This window comes from Xiphophorus couchianus, chromosome 4, assembly GCF_001444195.1.
Source record: "Xiphophorus couchianus chromosome 4, X_couchianus-1.0, whole genome shotgun sequence".
Taxonomy (NCBI): Eukaryota; Metazoa; Chordata; class Actinopteri; order Cyprinodontiformes; family Poeciliidae; genus Xiphophorus; species Xiphophorus couchianus.
In genome coordinates, this window is record NC_040231.1 from 2,664,424 (window position 1) to 2,683,848 (window position 19,425).

General features: G+C 37.4%; 1 protein-coding gene across 48 annotated transcripts in view; it reads left to right on the forward strand.

The window, feature by feature from the left end:
• ppip5k1a (diphosphoinositol pentakisphosphate kinase 1a) overlaps nucleotides 1–19,151 on the forward strand; it is a 62,969-nt gene extending 43,818 nt beyond the window's left edge. For 23 of the 48 annotated variants that reach the window (XM_028015627.1, XM_028015630.1, XM_028015633.1 and 20 more), the window contains 13 exons: nucleotides 638–703; nucleotides 917–994; nucleotides 1,242–1,310; nucleotides 1,890–1,958; nucleotides 2,213–2,290; nucleotides 2,542–2,601; nucleotides 2,772–2,837; nucleotides 6,195–6,257; nucleotides 9,818–9,877; nucleotides 11,962–12,144; nucleotides 16,250–16,387; nucleotides 16,472–16,573; nucleotides 17,467–19,151. In XM_028015627.1, the coding sequence (XP_027871428.1) occupies nucleotides 638–703; nucleotides 917–994; nucleotides 1,242–1,310; nucleotides 1,890–1,958; nucleotides 2,213–2,290; nucleotides 2,542–2,601; nucleotides 2,772–2,837; nucleotides 6,195–6,257; nucleotides 9,818–9,877; nucleotides 11,962–12,144; nucleotides 16,250–16,387; nucleotides 16,472–16,573; nucleotides 17,467–18,023 (1,589 nt within the window). In that variant the 3' untranslated portion in view covers nucleotides 18,024–19,151. The other 25 variants (XM_028015644.1, XM_028015663.1, XM_028015664.1 and 22 more) reach the window with 13 other exon arrangements.
• The last annotated feature ends 274 nt before the right edge of the window (nucleotides 19,152–19,425 follow it).

A 19,425-nucleotide genomic window follows, 5' to 3' on the forward strand; every position in this document is an offset into this window, starting at 1 on the left:
TAACAAGCTTAATGTGACATATTGGCTTTAGCTAGACATCATTAAGCTAACATTACCTGCTGCACCCAACAGCTTTAATCAACTCACTCGGTTAGTTTGGGGAAAAAACTGCAAAGTTCTTTGCGTTTTGCTGGTTTGCTGACATGATTGTAGCGCACAGCTGTGCATCTCTGCACAGCAGCAGCAGGTCTCCTTCGCTGCTGCCCGGGTCTAAACCCGGCGCAATCTTCTCAGCGCTCATGTTGCATTGAAAGGCGGGTCGGAAAAACAGCTTACGACGTGTTAACAACGATGAAACAGTTGTAACGGCAGAAAAAAGTGACAGAAGGGGAAGTGCAGAAGCCTCTACTGCATCAAATCAAGATAGGAATATTATAAAGTTGGCCACTCTGAGGTAAAAAATAAAAACCATCCTCCGGTCCGGGGGGACACGCTGACTCTGTGGGTGGGCAGTGCCCCCCCAATGCCCACCCATGTCGCTGGGCCTGCATTCAGCACAATTTTTTTAACTTGATTTTCCCTCATACTTATACAATAATCTCAATATTTATTGAGAGTAAGACTATAAATTCATATTGTGTAGATGTATTTATATATTTACATTTTATTTTGATATTTTTTGTTTTCTAACTAATAGAACAGAGTGGAAAAGAGGAGGCCAAGAAAAGTGAGAAAAGAGAGAGGGATAAAACAGAGGAACCAGGTGAGAAAGTTGTCAGGTTCAGAATATTTGTTTAATATGATTTTAAATTAACTTTTATTAAACTTGTCACTTTCAGCTCAATTTTTTGATCTCAATTTTCACTCATGCCTATGTAATCATCTCAATATTTATTGGGAATAAGGCTTTATATTTATATCATTTATAGATTTATATAAATGCAGTTTATTTTAATATTTTTTGTTTTCTAACTAGTAGAACTCAGTAAAAGAGATGTGGCCAAGAAAAGTGAGAAACATGAGAAAAGTGAGACAGATAAAGCAGAGGAACCAGGTGAGAAAGTTGCCAGGTTGTTTCAGTTGAGGCAACAAAATGATTTTCATGTCAGGAAATTTCCTTAATGTGATTTTAAATTAATTATAATTCAACTTGTCACATTCAGCTCGATTGTTTTAACTTGATTTTAACTCACTCCGATACATTGATTTCAATTTTTACTCAGTATAAGGCTTTATGTTGATATTGTGCATGGATTTATGTGTATACACTCTTTCTGTTGATATTTTTTTTTTGTATGTAGTAGAACAGAGTGGAAAAGAGGAAACTAAGAAAAGTGAGAAAATTGAGGAAGATAAAAAAGAGGAACCAGGTGAGAAAGTTGCCAGGTTGTTTCAGTTGAGGCAACAAAATGATTATCGAATCATGAGATTTCCTAATGTGATTTTAAATTAATTTTAATTCATGTAACTTATCACACTCAGCTCAATTTCAATTTTTTGAGCTTGATTTTCACTCATTAGTATGTAATCATCTTAATATTTGCTGAGAATAATACTTTCTGTTGCTGTTATTCACAGATTCATAAATACACTGTATTTTTGATATATTTTGTTTTCTAACTAGTAGAACTCAGTAAAAGAGATGTGGCCAAGAAAAGTGAGAAACATGAGAAAAGTGAGACAGATAAAGCAGAGGAACCAGGTGAGAAAGTTGCCAGGTTGTTTCAGTTGAGGCAACAAAATGATTTTCATGTCAGGAAATTTCCTTAATGTGATTTTAAATTAATTATAATTCAACTTGTCACATTCAGCTCGATTGTCTTAACTTGATTTTAACTCACTCTGATACATTGATTTCAATTTTTACTCAGTATAAGGCTTTATGTTGATATTGTGCATAGATTTATGTGTATACACTCTTTCTGTTGATATTTTTATTTTCTATCTAGTAGAACAGAGTGGAAAAGAGGAAACTAAGAAAAGTGAGAAAATTGAGGAAGATAAAAAAGAGGAACCAGGTGAGAAAGTTGCCAGGTTGTTTCAGTTGAGGCAACAAAATGATTATCGAATCATGAGATTTCCTAATGTGATTTTAAATTAATTTTAATTCATGTAACTTATCACACTCAGCTCAATTTCAATTTTTTGAGCTTGATTTTCACTCAATAGTATGTAATCATCTTAATATTTGCTGAGAATAATACTTTCTGTTGCTGTTATTCACAGATTTATAAATACACTGTATTTTTGATATATTTTGTTTTCTAACTAGTAGAACTCAGTAAAAGAGATGTGGCCAAGAAAAGTGAGAAACATGAGAAAAGTGAGACAGATAAAACAGAGGAACCAGGTGAGAAAGTTGCCAGGTTGTTTCAGTTGAGGCAACAAAATGATTTTCATGTCAGGACATTTCCTGAATGTGATTTTAAATTAAATCTAATTCATGTAACTTGTCACATTCAGCTCGATTTTTTAAACTTGTTTTTAACTCACTCCGATATATTGATTTAAATTTTTACTCAGTATAAGGCTTTATGTTGATATTGTGCATGGATTTATGTGTATACACTCTTTCTGTTGATATTTTTATTTTGTATGTAGTAGAACAGAGTGGAAAAGAGGAAACTAAGAAAAGTGAGACAGATAAACCAGAGGACTCAGGTGAGAAAGTTTCCAAATGGATAATTTTTATATCAGGAGAGTTTCATTGTTTCAACTTCAGTGTTTATTGTGAAATCCAGATTTAACATGTATTGGTTGTTTATTAGCTTTTTTTCTTATGCTTTTTATGAAATCCAGTTATTAATTGCAGCATATTTTCTGATAATCAGAAGATGGTGGAAATGCTGAAGATGAAAATAGAAAGAAAGACAGTGCACCAGAAGATGAAGATCCTGGTGAGAAATAGAACAGTGACGACATTCTTGCCTGTCTGTATGTGGAGTTATTGTAGACATCATAGGAGATTATCAGTGTCCATATTGGAAGGATTTCTGAAATATTTGGGAGAGTGGAGGGCAGCAGAATATCCAGATGAGTCGTACATACACCACAGGTGAGAGACGGGTAAGAACAGGTAAATTAAATCATACTTCTGCAAAACAGTTACACGAGTCCTTTGCCACCAGGTGGCAGTGTGGGCAAACCGGTTCAGTTTTTATTGTAAATGCACTAAAATTACTTGGTTATTTTATATTTTCTGGGGTTTTTGTGCCTCTTATTATAACTTAAAATGCACTTGAAAGTTGTAGATGTTTTTTTTTTTTTTGACCTACCAAATGGAGTTAATTACTGCCAAGTGATGCCTATTAAGTTGTTCTTGTATGTTATTATCACCCTTATTGTAAGTAGTTGTAATACTTGTTATCCCTACAATTCATTTTTTAAATTAATGATGCGTCATTTGAAAGTTCAGGGTTCGTACAGTTGTTTGAAAGCCTTGAAAATGCAATTAGGTGTTTTCAAGGTTTGGAAAGTGCTGGAAAAGACTTTGGATCTTATTCCCAAAGTTCTTATGATTTTTTGCAGTTTTGTCCGGTTCTTTTGGTCTTTTTCTTGTCAGAAATGTTTCCATCTCTTGTTAGAGGATCAAAGCAGTTTGATGAATCAGAAAATGAGCATCAGAAATAACATTTAAACCAACTAGAACATTTCTGAAGAAATTGAAACGAGGCCTGCCAAAGTGTGCCCGTCAGTTGGAACCCAATGTTCTGATGCTAAAGATTAGCATCAATGCTAAAGAAAGCTACAATGTAGTCAATAGCATGTGGAGAATCACAAGCATGTTGATTAACATGGACTTACTCCGTTTGGTATGCAAACCTTAGTGCAAAGCTAAAATTAGCCAAACTGCTAGTGTTAGCCTAAATGCTAGCAGTGGCATGTGGGGCATCACTAGCATGCTGTCTGACAGTAAGACTCCAAGTAAGACTGAATGGAGCTTACTGGCTCCATTCAGTATGCTAAACATAGCTAATAAATGAAAGAAATAGCTAAAATGCTTCTTTTGGACAAAGGCTAATGTACCTCACTCACAGTAATAGCACAGATGAGTGAGGAGTGGTGTGTGCTGAGCTCTGAAATGTTTGACTATGGGATGGAAATGAATGACTGGGAGCCTGGGGCTTTTATTTTGAAATCTTCTGTAAGCGTCATTTCAAAAAGCCATACAAATACTATGTGCAACAGCGGTTGGGTTATACCAGTCATATAAAATTCAAAACAGTAATTACATCCAGTTTAACATATTAAGGCTTTTATTTCGTAGGGTATCTGTGGGTTTTATTTTGAAAGTACATTGAGAGTGTCAATTTAAGGACATATTACTTCCTTTGGTCTTCTGCCATTTTGCCTGTTCTAAGTGTTCCGCTAAGATGGCGGCTCTGTAGTTCTGACCTTCAGCTCCGCCCTCCCCAGTGTTCTGTTGCTATGGTAACCAATCCTCTGAAAACTGTCATGTGTGAGTGAGACACAGAGGGACAGACAGGGTTCAGTTAATCTCTCTTTCTGACACAAAACAGTTAGAATTTGTTTTGATTTGAATTTGGCTCGTTTTTCGCTAATTATGTCGCCATGGTTACTCGAAATGTGGGACTGTGCCGAGTCACTAACGTTTGCCCGTTTGCTTGATCTTCTTCATCCCTGAACAAACATCTCTGATGTTGTTCCTCTGCACTTTTTTCTCTAGATTCTTGTCTTTGGTGTCGCTAATCTTAACTTTGATTAAGATTAGGATTCTGTATAATCCTGAATAACTAATTTCTTTTATTTGGCAGTTCCTTTAGCTCACTGGTGACCCAGGTTTTATTATTATGTCAGTGTTTTGGTGGGGATGTTGTTACAGAGGTTTATAGGGTCCGTCACACACTCGGTTGTATTATTAAACTTTATTCTCATAAATTTGGCTTCTTTTATACGATAATAATTTCGTATTATTATGATTTTCTTTTACGGTGGTGCGACTTTCCGTAATATTGTGACTTTAATTATGTTTCTTTTTTTTTCATATTATTTCTACAGTATTCTTATAATATGACTTTATGTTGTATGACATTATTCTTAAATTAATATGATTTTTTTTCTCATAATGTTTCGACTTACTGTCATACAACTTTATTCAGATATTATAACTTAATTTTCCTGACTTTTTTCTCACAATATTGTGATTATTGTTTCTTATATTTTCTTGCAATATTATAACTTTTCTTGCAATATAACTTTATTTTCATCTTCTTTTTTTTTACCATGGCTCTAATGCTAATAGGAAATAGGAATATATGATGGAAAACTACATTTTTCTGTACTCAGGTTATTTTAGTCTGATATTAAAATCTGTCTGATGCTCTGAAACATTTAAGCCTGACAAAAAAGGTAAGAAAGATGAATATAAAATAAAGCAATCAGTTGTCTTATGGTTGAGCTATTATGATTTTTAATCCCAATCAGCTTTACTTTCTTTCATTCCTTTAAATTTGGTCTTGATCAGTTGTTCTCCAGGCTTTTTGGAGTCTGGATCTTTAGATTTAAACCTGACATATTGCCCAGCCCAACACTTTCCACCATCCTCCTCCACTTACAGACAGATTTGTGAAGACATCTGGTCTCCATTTGTGCATGTATTTATCAGACATGCTTCAAAAGAGGAGAAAACGTAAAGATCCAAATAAATTCCCATTAAAACCAACCATTCGCTGAGTTGTGACTGCAGTGCTGCGGTTGTCCAGTAGGTGTCAGCGTGGGACTGTGCCGACTCGCCTCCATCCTCCTGATTGTCTCACCGTTGGTCTTTGTCATCCATCTTGTTGCACCTCGTTTTCAGGAATGGAAGGAATCAAACTAATTCAGCCTGCTCTTCCACATTTTAAAGAGTTAGTGCTTGTTTTTCTGTAGCAACTTGGTCAGAATACCTGAGTGTTGTCGTTTGGCTTTAACTGTGTGAAGGAAAGCCGAGGCTTGAATTTTCTTTACTTTTTCGTTATTTATTCTTTGAGTTTTAATGGTTTCATGTCACTTCCTCATCTGAAGATGTTCCACTGACAGCCATGAGCAAAACATCTTCAAACATTTTGCATGTTTTACGTGAAACCAGGACATCCTTCTGATTCTCGAACCACTCATTCGTTTAGGTTCATTTACTTTTCCCCAAGCACATTAGGAAAGCCCAGGGAATTGCACAACATGATACATGTGAGCTGTTTTGGTTCATGGTGACTCTAGTGATTCTTTTATTTTTTTATTTTTTTTTATTTCCTCAGAGTTGTTGTCTATGCCGGCAGTAAAACGATTTTCTGTGTCGTTTGCAAAGCATCCGACTAATGGTACGTCTGCTTCTTTCAAGTATTTCTCCACTGCACCTCCCTTTGTCTCGCATGCCTTCAAACTTTTAGTTTTTTTCTACTTTGGATAAATTTTTTTTATTCCACATGGGCCTCCAGCATTTTCAGGTTTCCGTTAGTTTGTTGTTTTTCTACCAAATTTTTCTTTAATTCATCCGCTTTGGACTCTTATTTTTCTAACACTGACATTCTCTGTCTAACCAGGGTTCCCACTAATCCTTCATTTTAAGCCTTATGAACAAATGTTGGGAATGTCAACATATTTTCCAAAGATTGTTATAGAAGAATTTTAATATAACTGGTAACATTTTCCTAACCGTCTATTCCATGCCATGCAGAAATCATCCTGTTGCTCATTCTTGCTCTAACTGGGAACGTTTTTCCCGCCTAGTTGTTGTTAGTTCCTTGTTATGGTTTCCCATGGTTCCTGAGGCATGAACCAGGATTATTTAAGGTGTTGTCACACCTGATAGTCGATCAACTCAGTTTTATTAGGAACCAGCGTTGCAACATTTATTATATTTCCAGCTGCTGTGGTTCTCTTTCTCTCTGCTCTGAGCCAAAACAATCAAACTACTTGAGCAACCTGTTCCTTTCCTGGCCTGTGGGGGCGCTGCACCAAGAACCATTGAAGGAAACGACACAAAAACCTCTGAAGAAGACACTGAATCCAACTTCCTTCTTCAGGAAATCTAAACAAAAATGGAGTGGTGTCAGATTTTAGCAGTTGGACGATTTCTATTTAGTCTTTGGCTTAATATCACGAGTAATTTCTCCCACTAGCGGTAGCGTAGTGCATTTGTTTTGGTTGTATTTACCCAGAATGCCCTGCGCTGTAGTCTGCCTCCTACTTTTGAAACAGTCTCCGGGTCGCTTGGTGTTCACGTTTGCACCAGAGTTCACTTCAATCAAACCTAGTCCGAGGTTTGAATTTGAATGCGCATCAGAGTTCGCATTCAAACGAATTGGACTTTCTAATCAAACAAACCGGAGTTTGATTAAAGTTACTGAACTTGGCTGGTGTGAATGCACTCTTAATGTGTTTTCTGTTGGAGTAAAGCAAATAAATAATGGACTAAGGTATGCTTTTTAAGGGGGAGGCCAATTAATTTAAGCAGAATTAGGTTTTCTATATGATGGAAATAAGCCGTTTGTTTTATAAAGTTTGGAGGTGATGTTTGCTGTGAACAGGTGCTGAAATACATTTAATCCCCCTGAAATGTAACATATTTTGACTTCAAACTAAACACTAATAGTTTTTACAGAACTCTACTTTACAGAAGATTGTTATATCGCCACAAAAATGTATAAATATAGAAAAACTAACACGCATGCTTTGCAAGACACAGAGTTTTGTGCTACTTTTGCCGCTTTGCTTTCCAAAGTGTTGATTTTTGACTACAGTAATAATCGTTATTTGAAGATGCCTTTCAAGTTCATTTTTGACTGATGCAAAATTTGAACTGCAAACTCTAGCAGTTTGTTGTGCATCCATGTGAAAACAGGAAATCTCATGGGTGAACATGTGCGAGGTTAGGATGAACAGTGACCAAGATGTTGTTGTTTTTGGAGATTTTTAGCCTAGCATTGCTTTAGCCAGGCTCAGGATGCTTTTTTTAAATTTTATGTTATTACAACAGTATCACCCCTAGTGGTGCAGCTTAGATGTTGCATGCATGTCAAGGCATTTAGTAGAGTATATAATAGGCTGCTCAGCTAAAAATCAGCTAACATTATCATTAGTTTATTAAAAATTTAACTCAACCTCTGAAAAGGGCAAAAATACTTAAATATTTAGATTGCCACTTCTTGTTATTGGCAAGTGAATTTGCATATTAGTTAAATATCTAGCTCTGAGTTAAATATTAGCTTCAAACTAAATGTTTAGTTAATTAGAAAAATATTTAGTTTAGAGCTAAATGTTTAGCTTCAGATCTAAATATTTAGTTGACATAGAAAGTCACTTACCAATAACTGGAAGTTGACTGCCACCATAAACGGCAGTTTTATTTTGGTAGTCCACTTTTGGTTATTGGCAAGTAAATTGGGATATTAACTAAACATTAGGTTGAAGCCAAATATTTAGCTTGCTAATTAAATATTTAGTTTGATATTTATTCAATTCAAAAATACTTTATTGATCCCAAAGGGAAATTACATGTTGTTGTAACTCATATTAATTTAAACAAATTCTTCAACTAGATATGTAAATAACTAAATGAATAGCAAGCTTAAAATATGACTTTCCAAAATTAACCCCCATTTTTTTCCTCTTATGACGGGCTAAATAGACCGAGACGTTGCTGTCATGTCATTTCATACAGCAAATTTTGGCATTTGAAGAAAATTATAATTTTTCTTACAGCTTTAGTGTGACTTTTTCTTCACTTTCTGTCGTTTGAAAACACATTTCATAACATTTTTATTGTGTCTTGACACAGAATAAAATATGCAGTAACTTTAATGTATTGGTGTGAATGGAAATAAAAGCCAGTTTAAGAATTTTAAGCATGACTATCTTCTCCATTTTAGCTCTGGTAAAATCTTATAAAAATATGTAAAACAAATAAAATTTGAATATTTTTTCACAGTTTCCATGATTTTAAATCACAGTTGTTACTCATGACCCTCAGGTGGGAACCCTGTTTTTCATCCTGCATACACCTGATCTGTTACCATCGCCTGATCAGTCATTGTTCAGCGGCGTGCGTCTGTGTGTGTTTGCATGTAATTACATTGAACACACACTTGTCTCCATTAGGCCTGTCGCAATAAGCAATAAGTCAATTAATTGCATGATCTATTAAAATGAACTCAATAATTTCCATTGGCATAATTTATTGTATTTCTCTATCTGTCAAAAACTGGATGATAAAAGTTTTCAGTCTTTGGTCTCAACTAAACTTCTTTAAAAGATTAGTTTTGTATACAGAAATATTATAAGTCATTTAATTTAATGTTTTTGTTTATTTATGTTGGACATTTAAAGAGTTTTTCAGTTTCAGTGAGTTTATTGTTCTTTAAGAATATGTTCTTACATTTTTATTATGCCATTAACATTATATTACTTTGAAAATGGACTCAGAACTACGATATTATTGTTTATTGCAATAACTTGTGGGACAATTTATCGTCCAGCAGAATTTATTGTGACAGGCCTAGTTGCCATGACGATTTAAAGCAACATGCCATTATTTAACCCTTCTCCTCTGCTCTCTGTCCTTTTTCTCTGCCCAGACCGGTTGAATCTGTAATCCTCAGACAGGGGAAGGGTTAAAGGTCAACCCGTTTGCTCTTCTCATGCTTCTCTGTGTCGTTGCTTTGGGAAAATCCAGATTTAGAGCAGAGTGCAACTATGCCCTCTTATTCATGCTCCACTTGGTAATTTCTTGGTTCCGCTCGACGGGTTGGGGACTGTTGTTCGTTATTAGACAAAGTAATTGCTGTATTTTGTTTTTGGTGGTTTTGTCAGTTGTTTAGTCCCTCTGCAGCTGATAAACCCTGAAATTGTCCTGTTGTCACTGACGTGTCATTCACTGCAGGGACACAAGACGACTCGTCCACCGTCGCATCGTCTGCGTCCCGCTTGTGCAGTTGGACAGGTACAGCCCTGACCGGTTCTGCTGCTGGTTTGTTCTGGTATTAACACGTTCACGGGTCGTGTGTCATTAACCGGGTGGCGTCAGGCAGTCTGTTGATGTTTTAACAACCCTGGGGGAAGTTTGGGCTTCACTGGTTCCCGTAGCTGCTGCTGCGTCTCTTGCTCCTTCGCGGTTCTCGTTGTCCGTCGTCGGGTCGCTCGGTTCTGTCCAGAGGCTGCAGAGGAGCAACGTGTCGTTTCTGTGCCTTGCCTTCAGCTTCACTGACACGCTGGGGACTTCCAGGATGATTTGCTGCTTCTTCTGATTGTTGGCTGTTGCTGCCGTTGATGAGAGCACATCCCTCACACACATGGTGCACCACACTAAGGTTGGGCGATGTGCAACGCTTTTCCAACCGATACCCGTCCGTACAACAAATGACAATGGCCGATATGTTCACACAAAAGACATTTGGACTTTTTATGTGTTTATTTGGATGGAACAATTTAAATGGACACAAAAGTCCAAAAATGTGTCAAATAGTTGCCAAAAACTACAACAGTTTCATCTGGATAAAAGATGAGAGCCATAAGTTGCAACCAAAGTGGTTCGGCGCTTACGCATTTTCAGCAAAGGACTCAAATAGGGATGCACCGAGCCACTTTTTTCACTTCTGATTCCAATACGATTCTGATTTGATCTTTGGACTTTTTTATTTGGGTGGAACACTTTAAACATACAAAAGTGTATCAAGGTATAAACAACATAAGCAAGGCTTCTCTTCTCCAATACTGATTTGGAAGTAAAAAGTGAATACTGGTTTAAAAGGTTTTGTGCTGAATTACAAATTTATGTGATAACTGAACCAGTGCAGCAGTTTTAAACACACCAACAGCTTCACAAGGCTGGTCAAACGGGTAAAAGCAACTTTAATTTGTTCAGTCACTGCAATTAAGAGTAGAACAGCCAATGTAAAATAAAAACAAAGAATGGCGCTGCTCAGAGCACGGAGCATAGAATTAGACTAAATAGATCCACCCTCATGGATCAGGCACATTGTCACAATTCCCAATCTAGATTTTTTTTTTTTCAATATTGAGACATAATCACCAGATGCTGCAGCTCCACCGACCAGCTCTGAAAAGCTTTTTACCAGCAGAAATACGACTAAATGCTGTTAAACAGGGTTACAAACTGTTTAAAATAATTAAAAATGGTCAAAAACGATAAAATACCATCAAACACCGTTAAATGGAAAATGCATTAAAATCGTTTGATTTTACAAATAAGCGCATTTTCTGAACTCGTCTTCGGCACCGCCTGGTAAAATTAACCACCTGCACATCGGTAAATCCAAGAGACGTAAACATGATTGTTTTTCTTATTAAAGCATTTCTGAGCTTTCTCCAGAAGAAATAGTTTTTTCCTTTTTTCTTTTTCTATTTCTGTCTAATTTCCATACATATTTATTTTGAACATTCCAAATTGCTCAAAAAAGGATTTAAAATTAAAGTTAACGTTTCTGAAAAACATTTTACATATTTGTTGAATCTGTCACCATAAGTTCCAGTATGAGACGGATCTTCCATGAAAAAATCAAGCTCCTCTGCCGTTTCCAATCTGAGCTACTACAACCGATTCAGACCAAAAACAACCAATCACAGCGAGGAGGCGGGTCTTAGTGATGTCAGTCACAATCTTTTGTTGCGCTGCTCATTCTCCCTACCTTTTGCCCCGTTGCTCTCTGCTACGCTGCAGCTAGCACGGACGCTGACGGCGGATAAATGGTTCTTTAACGGTGAGTTGTTTCCTGCCAGTAGCACATTTAGCAGCGTGTACATGCAATCGGCGCATCCCTAAAAACACGCAGAGTATTCACAGAAGCTCTTCAGGAAAAAATTTTTTTATCTTTAATGTAACGAGTTTTTCACGTTAAATGACTAACGGCTGCTTCCCGTGGATAAATTCGCCCAACCTTACACACGCCTCCTTCCTCCTGTCTCATCTGTCGTACCTCAGACCTTCTCTCCCCCTCAGCATCAAACCTTGTGTGTCCTCTGTTCCCCCCACTGCTCTGTCCACTCGCTCTCCCTCTTCTTCCTCAGAGTCCGTGGAGGAACACCATGTGGCCCAGTTGTTGAGGTTTTTATCCACCGACCTCAGCTCGGGCTGCCGCCAGCTCTCTCTGGACCACGCTCTGGCCCACCACCTCCACCAGTGCTCCTACCACCTGCGCCTCTTCCGAAACTGGCTCATCTCCGGCCAGGACCCCCTAGAGTGCCTCCACGGTCAGCCCTAGGCCCCGCCCTCCTCCTGCTCCCCCAGCCTCTGATTAACCTCTGGTTTCGTTGGGACTGTGCTTGCTCTGTGGTTGACCCCTGTTGCTTCGCCTCCTGGTGTTTCTGCATGCCTGCCTGTTTCTGCTGCTGGCTGCGGCGGCCTGAGCCGCAAGTCTCAGCAACTTCAACTCTGCCGCCATGTTACCACACAAATTACTGATTTTACTATAATCACCTTGAAAATACCGACGTATGAATTATTTCTCAAAATAAGGAAACTTTACAACCATCTTATTCTTCATAAATATCAAATATGCAGAAATTTCCATCTGAGGACTAAAAATTCCTTAAATATTTTCACTCAAACATGACTATAAAAATATATATTATTTTATATTAAAAAGTTATACTTTGTTATATTGACATTATATCAAATTATGTAATATTAAACTGTTAAATTATGTTGAATGATATTATATTTAATAAAATTATCTTATAAAAAATAGTTTGATCCAAACATGACTATAAACATATATATTATGTTAAATTATATGATATTAAACTGTTATATTAGGTTATATTTTATTATTTTATCTTTTATTATAGGAATTTATATCAAATTATGTTATATTAAAATGTTCAATTATATTATTACATTGTTATATGACATTATTTTATATAAATTTTTTATATTATATTATATCAAATTATTTTATATTAAAGTGTTAAATTACATTATGTGAAATTATAAATTATGTTCAGTTATATTAGGTTGAATTGTGATATTAATTTGTACTTTATAAAGTTATTATATTAAATTATACTGCTATATTTTTATTACATTTTATAAAACTGAGATTATATATTTGTTATATTTTGTTGTTATATGACAACTGAATAGACAGTTGTTACATACTTCAAATTATATTAATATATAAAGTTTTGTTATATTAAATCATTAAATTTTATTATATTAAATTGTTATATTAAATTATATTTACGAAATGTTATATTATGTTAAAATATATTGAATTTTAAATTTATTCTACATGATATTAAATTATGTTAAATTGCATTATAGTATATAATATAAAATTATTTTATATTTTAAAAGATACTTTTATATTATTAACATACTGTTTTAAGCCATGTTCTATTAAATTGTTATGCCAGATTATATTTTTTTAGCTTATATAAATTCCGAATATGTAAATTTTTTCATCCGGTGGTTACAATTACCTTAAATATTATTAGAATTATAGTTTTTATCTAAATATGACCGTTAAGAATAATATATAATTTAACATTAAATAAAGTAGAAAAAGCACAAACAAGCTAATTTAATAGAAATAAATGTTTAATCAATGGTTGTACTTGGATTTATTTAGATTTAATCAGCTAAATTCAGGTTGATTTATTTATAAAATGTAATTTAACAAGGATTATATTACGTGGATTATGTTTGCAGTGCAACCAAACCGTGACAACCTCATTGTCTAAAATATTAACCATTTGACTGGAATATTCAAATGTTCCTCAAATTGCATCTAAAACCATCTTTAAAAACAGAAAAATATTTATTCCTCCAGATTTCCATGATTGTTTTCAGGTTTTTAAAGGTTTTCTTTGTACTTTATTTACTTATTTCTGTTCAAGCACCAGACAGATTTTTTTTAATCTGTGTAACTGAAACCAAAGAATCGTTCAAGGATGCAGAAACTTGTAAAAGTATTCACACCCTTTGATTATTTTTCACATTGTGTGACCTTTCAGCCAGACACTCGGGTGGATGTTGTAGAAAGTGGAAGATTTTCTTTCTAAATAAAAACCTTAGAAGTTTGATGTGCATTTATACGTAGCCCCCATTATTCTGATACGCATAAATAAAACCCAGAGAAGCCTGTGAGTCTCTGTATAAAACCAGAGATGTTCACTGTGGTTTATTGTCCTTCCTTATTCTGGGTTTTTATGTTGACTGCGGATCCAAACAAATTCTGGAGCGGTTTCATTTATGGTGTGCTAGCTGTACGCTGAGTTTGAGCCAAATGGCTTTCCGTATGTGTTGCATTGTGGGATGCAGTAAAATAAACTTTGTAAAATAAAATAAGTTTAAAGCAGGGTTTGGACAACAAGATCCCCTTTTTCTTTTTAATTCACTTAATTAGTATTATGCATTGCTTTGTTTTTATTTGTTTCCTTGTTGCAACGTGACAAAATGCGAAAATCTTCAATGGGAATGAATACTTTTATGACCATCTGTAAGGAGCCTCCTAACCTCCAGGATTAGTCCAGGTTTCTCCTGACTCATGCAGGAAGGCGTGTGATTCTCACAAATAGCCGTTTCTTCATCTCAACATTTCGCCATCTGGGCTTTTCTCTGATATAATTTCTTCCAAATATTGTTGATTTTGATTGATGTGTTGGCTTTACAGAAATTACTTGTTTTACCCAAAACCAGTAGTGGGCGCCGCTAACTAACATAATAGTTATGCTAAACTCTAAAGCATTTTTCATAGATGTTCGCTCTGCTAATGCTAAAGCACTACACCAACACTGTATTTGACTTAAACTAACGCTATAGCACAATATATACACAGTATCAAAAGCTAATGCTAAAGCGCTACACCAATTTAGCAGAAGCTAACATTAAAGCACTATATATTGTATTTAAGCTAATGCTAAAGCACTATAGCAACAAACTAGTGGATGCTAAACCTAAAGAGCTACACCAACATGGTATTTACTAGATGCTATTGCCAAAATTACACCAATATTGTATTTAGCGGTAACTAATGCTACTGCGTTAACTTCAGTACCTTATATACTGTATTTATGTTTCTCTATCGTCTCTGTTTTGTTTTTATTCTTGTGTAGCACTTTTTTCCCCCAAAACACTTTCTAACTAAAGTGATTTGGGGAAAAGAGGAAACGGAAATGATGTGTAAACAGTATACACCCACTTCAAAATAAGAGCATGGATATAAACGTCTGACTATTTGGTCAATAACCAAAACTTCAACACAACCGTCAAACATTATTCAACTGAAAGTTTACAAAACATCCAAGTAAATTAGCGCTTGAGAATTTATTTATGCACAGGAAGAAAAGCGCACTAAACGTTTTCAAAGTGAACTAAAGTGCAAATCAAATAATTAGTTCAGCTATTAGCGCATTAGTAGAAGATAGCAGACAGCAGGAAGACCGATCTAACATTGGAACTAACATAACAAAATGACCAACATTCAGGTCTAAACAAGCTTAATAAATGAACAGAAACTGTGTCTTTATATCAAAGCAGCCTGATGAAGTAAAACAATCAACTTTCAGATTCGAATTGGACCCAAATCTGGAGTATTTGTTCCTAATTTCAGTTTTATTTTGAGCATTTTGGTACTTTTTCACTAAAACTTTTATTTACTGAGTTTATTTTCCTCATAATGTTGAATTTTAAGCAACATAAAGAGAAGGTGGAGCGTAAAAATCGTCTATTGTGAGCATGTTGGTACACAGTGCGTAGCGTCATACTGCAGCGGGTTGTGCTTTTCGGATGTAAACATGCCTGAATGACGGCGCACGAGTCTGCAAGTTCCCGGTCCGGATTCGGTCAGGAACCGGACCTACAGCTCGGCGCGTTGGTTCCTCTGTCCTGTCCCTAACCAGCATGCGACTCCTGCTTGTTTGCTGTCTCTGTGGCGAACACCGGCCTAGTTAAAGCACCGTCCTCTCAGGTTGTTCCAGCTGCGGTTTGATGAACGGCTCTGGTTGTGAACTAACCAGCTTGGGGAGCGTGTTGTCGCAGGAACAGGGACTCATACAAACGGTGGATGTTTATGTTTCTTTGGTTGGGGCGGTTCCTGCTTGCTTTTGCAAACATATGGAGACCTGTTAGCTGTGTCCCGTTTTCTGGGCGTTCAGCATGGTTTTTTTGCAACTTGCCTGTGTGGAAACAAACGGAACGGGACGGCTGGAGGTCGCAGACCGCTAGACAGGTTCCCGCAGCACCGTGTCGGGGGGTTTGGGTGGGAGCCTTTTGGTGATGGACGTCACCGTTTTCCTGCGGTGTCGGGGTTTAAGCTGATGCGCCCGCGGGTGCCATGTGTCTCCTCTGCCGCAGGCTTCGAAGGATGCTCCATGGTGCCCTCCATCTACCCGCTGGAGACGCTGCACAACTCGCTGTCGCTCAGGCAGGTCAACGAGTTCCTCACCAGAGTCTGCGAGAGCGCCGGGGATACGCACACCAGGACCTCCAGAGGTCAGGAAACCTCGCTGTTCTTTTCCAAAACGGTAGCAGTAACTTCCTTAAGTTTAATTTGCTCCCTGTGTTTCCGCCCCGCAGCTCTGTCGGCCATGTTGGGAGCTCACAATCAGCCAGACATCCCTCAGAGGATCCTGACGACCTCCATGTCGCTCAAATCTCGCTCCGACAGACCTCCGTGGTGTGAGTATCACCGCCTCCTTCAGAACCATTTTCAATATGTTTATTATGTATCACATAAAATGATCTTTTACAACAAACACTTCAGTCTCCACCAATCAGACTGTTCTGGCCAGTTTCTGATACCAGTTTTAGCTTATTACAAATTCTCTTAAAGGTGATCTACTGTGCTTCATTGAACAGGTTATACAAAACATGTTCATTACATTTTTTTTTCACAAAATCATTCTTAGATAATGAGATTTTAGTCTGCTCAGTCCTGCCTATTTTGAGCTTTTTTAGGGCTTCTGCCACTTTAAATCCTAATAAGCTGCTTCTGGCCACGCCCCAAAACGGTTTGGTTGGTTTGACGCAGCGCAAAATAAAGAGCACATGTGTCTCCAAAGAGAGAAGTAAACCTTTTAGTTTGAATATGACTCAGGTGTTTTGCTTAAAGGGGCGGTATCATGTAAAATTTACCTTTTTTAAAAATCTGTTCATCATGTCTTAATGTTATTCCCTCATCAAAAACAGACTTGGAATGTTGCTTTGATTCTTTTATGCATGTTTGATAAATCCTTTAATCTCCATGACAACAATGTGTAAAATGCCTGGATGGACCTAGCCCCGCCTTCGAGGGCAAAGTTCCTCCCCCACTCAGCTCCTTCAGACTAGCCAGCAGCAACTGGCAAACACTGAGGAGCTACTTCTCTGGTAAAATGTTGTTAAAGGTTTAATAGAGGAGCCATGTTGTAATGACCAGAAACAGCAGGAGTTTTTTAAAGAGACAGAGACTCAACATTTTTTTACCAACTGATCATAGCTCCTTGATTATGTTATAAAATGGAAACTATGTGCCTGGTGAACAGATGGTGCCACCCCTTTAAACAGGTTTTCTGCCATTTCCGTCCCCGCAGACAGCAGCGGTCCGTCCAGCACGGTTTCCAGCGCCGGCCCGTCCTCCCCCACCACGGCCGACACTTCGCCGCGGTTCAGCTTCAGCGACAAGGTTTCGCTCACCCCGCAGAGCAGCGAGGAAACCCACTCCTCCCAAAACGCCTCCGCCCAGCCGCTGCCCGCCGAAGTCCCGCTGACTCCAAACAACTCCCCAGAGGAAGAACCCGAACCCGACAAGCAGCCCGACGACCCAGAACCGGCGGCAGACGGACAGGAGGCGTCCTGCGACACTCTAGAGCCAGTCCCGGAGCAGGGGCCGGCCTGCGTGGCACTGGCGGAGCTGAGTCTGGGCCGCATGGAGGGCTACTGCCTGCCCGGGTCACTGCCGGTGCTGCTGGAGCTGAGGGAGAGCAGCAGCGAGGCCGGGTCCAGCTCGCAGACGCCCCAGTCCCCTGAGGGGCCCGACGAGTTCTTCGACACGCAGGAGTCCGTGGAGCTGTGGACGGACAGTCCCGAAAACGCCCCGCAGCCCGACACCGCCCAGGACCCAGAGCCAGCTCAGCCGGTGGAGCAGTGAACCGGCCGGTCCAGTCCGACCGGGTTTTTAATCTAAGCTCATCTGTTACTTACTGACAGCAGCCATTGGGTGAAAAACCGAGCAGAGAGTCTTAATAGCTGGGAGAATATAATAAATACTACATTTTAATTTGGTTTGGAAGTAGAAACACTTGTATGTGATCAGCTGAGCAGATCTCTGGCGTTTAAGCATTTTACTGCCGCTGTCTGTCCTACACTGCAAAAACACAAAATACTAAGCATTTTTGGTTGAGTTTCTAATGCAAACATCGTAATACTTGAAATAGGAAAAAACTAATTTACAAACAGCTTTTCAGCAAGAAATAAGATGTTTTAGGTAAATATTTCTTTATATTGATCTTAAAAAGTATTACTACGATTGGCAAATTATTTCACTTATAACAAAACATTTTCCCATGTCAAAAGTTAAATAATCTGCCAGAGGAGCAAGTACCTTTTTTGTCAATATTAAGGAATTATTGACTTAAACCAACTGCTATATTTTGCTGAAAATGTGTTTGTAAGTTAGTTTTATATTAAGATTTTTGGTCTAGAAAGTAAACCACAAGTCCTTGGTAATATTTTGTGTTTTTGCAGTGAATTCTCACTGAGTTTTGTTTTTCGTCAGAGTTGCTGAGAATGTTTGTAATCTGTAAGAAAACTGAACCATCCTCAGTGCTGATGGGGTTTTTTTCAGTGTGCACCGCTGATCGCCAAAGTCCTTAACCCTCAGTGAAGATTTAATTTAGAGAAAAACACAGTTTTATTTTAAAAAAGAAATAAAATATTTTTAAGAACCTGCACATTAGATATTTAACTGTATAGCATATTCATGGCTTTGGGTGTGTGTATATTTTTGTTAAAAACACATTCAAGCCTCATTTTATCACTGAACAAAAAGGAGGGCATTTTACATTCATTGTGCTTTTTATTGTGAGCAGCGATGTAGCACAGAGGCATGCTAGCTTCCGCAGCGCTGTGTGCTGTCCTGGTACATTTCGATGAACTGTAGAAAATTAAACTGCGAGTCTGCGATCTTACTGTGTGTACAGATAAAACACGACATCAATGTGATTGGTGTCAAATTTCTGGTCATTTGACTCAAATAAACATTTTGGACTTATCTCCAGTTGCAAACATTCTGTTATTTTAAAATTGTGTCCTTTTTATTGCTAAATAATTTAAACAATCCTCCTTCCTGGTTAACTTATTCCAAACCTGTTCACTGGTTAAGAAAAACACATTTACAAAATAGTAATTTACAAATACTGGAGGCGATTTCACTTAAAATTAAAAGATGTCAAATTAAAAGAGGCCGTCTACCAATTATGCTATTTAATTAATTTTTCAGTCAAAATTAAATAAATGTTTCTCCATAAAGTTGGACGGCTTTTACACTGGAA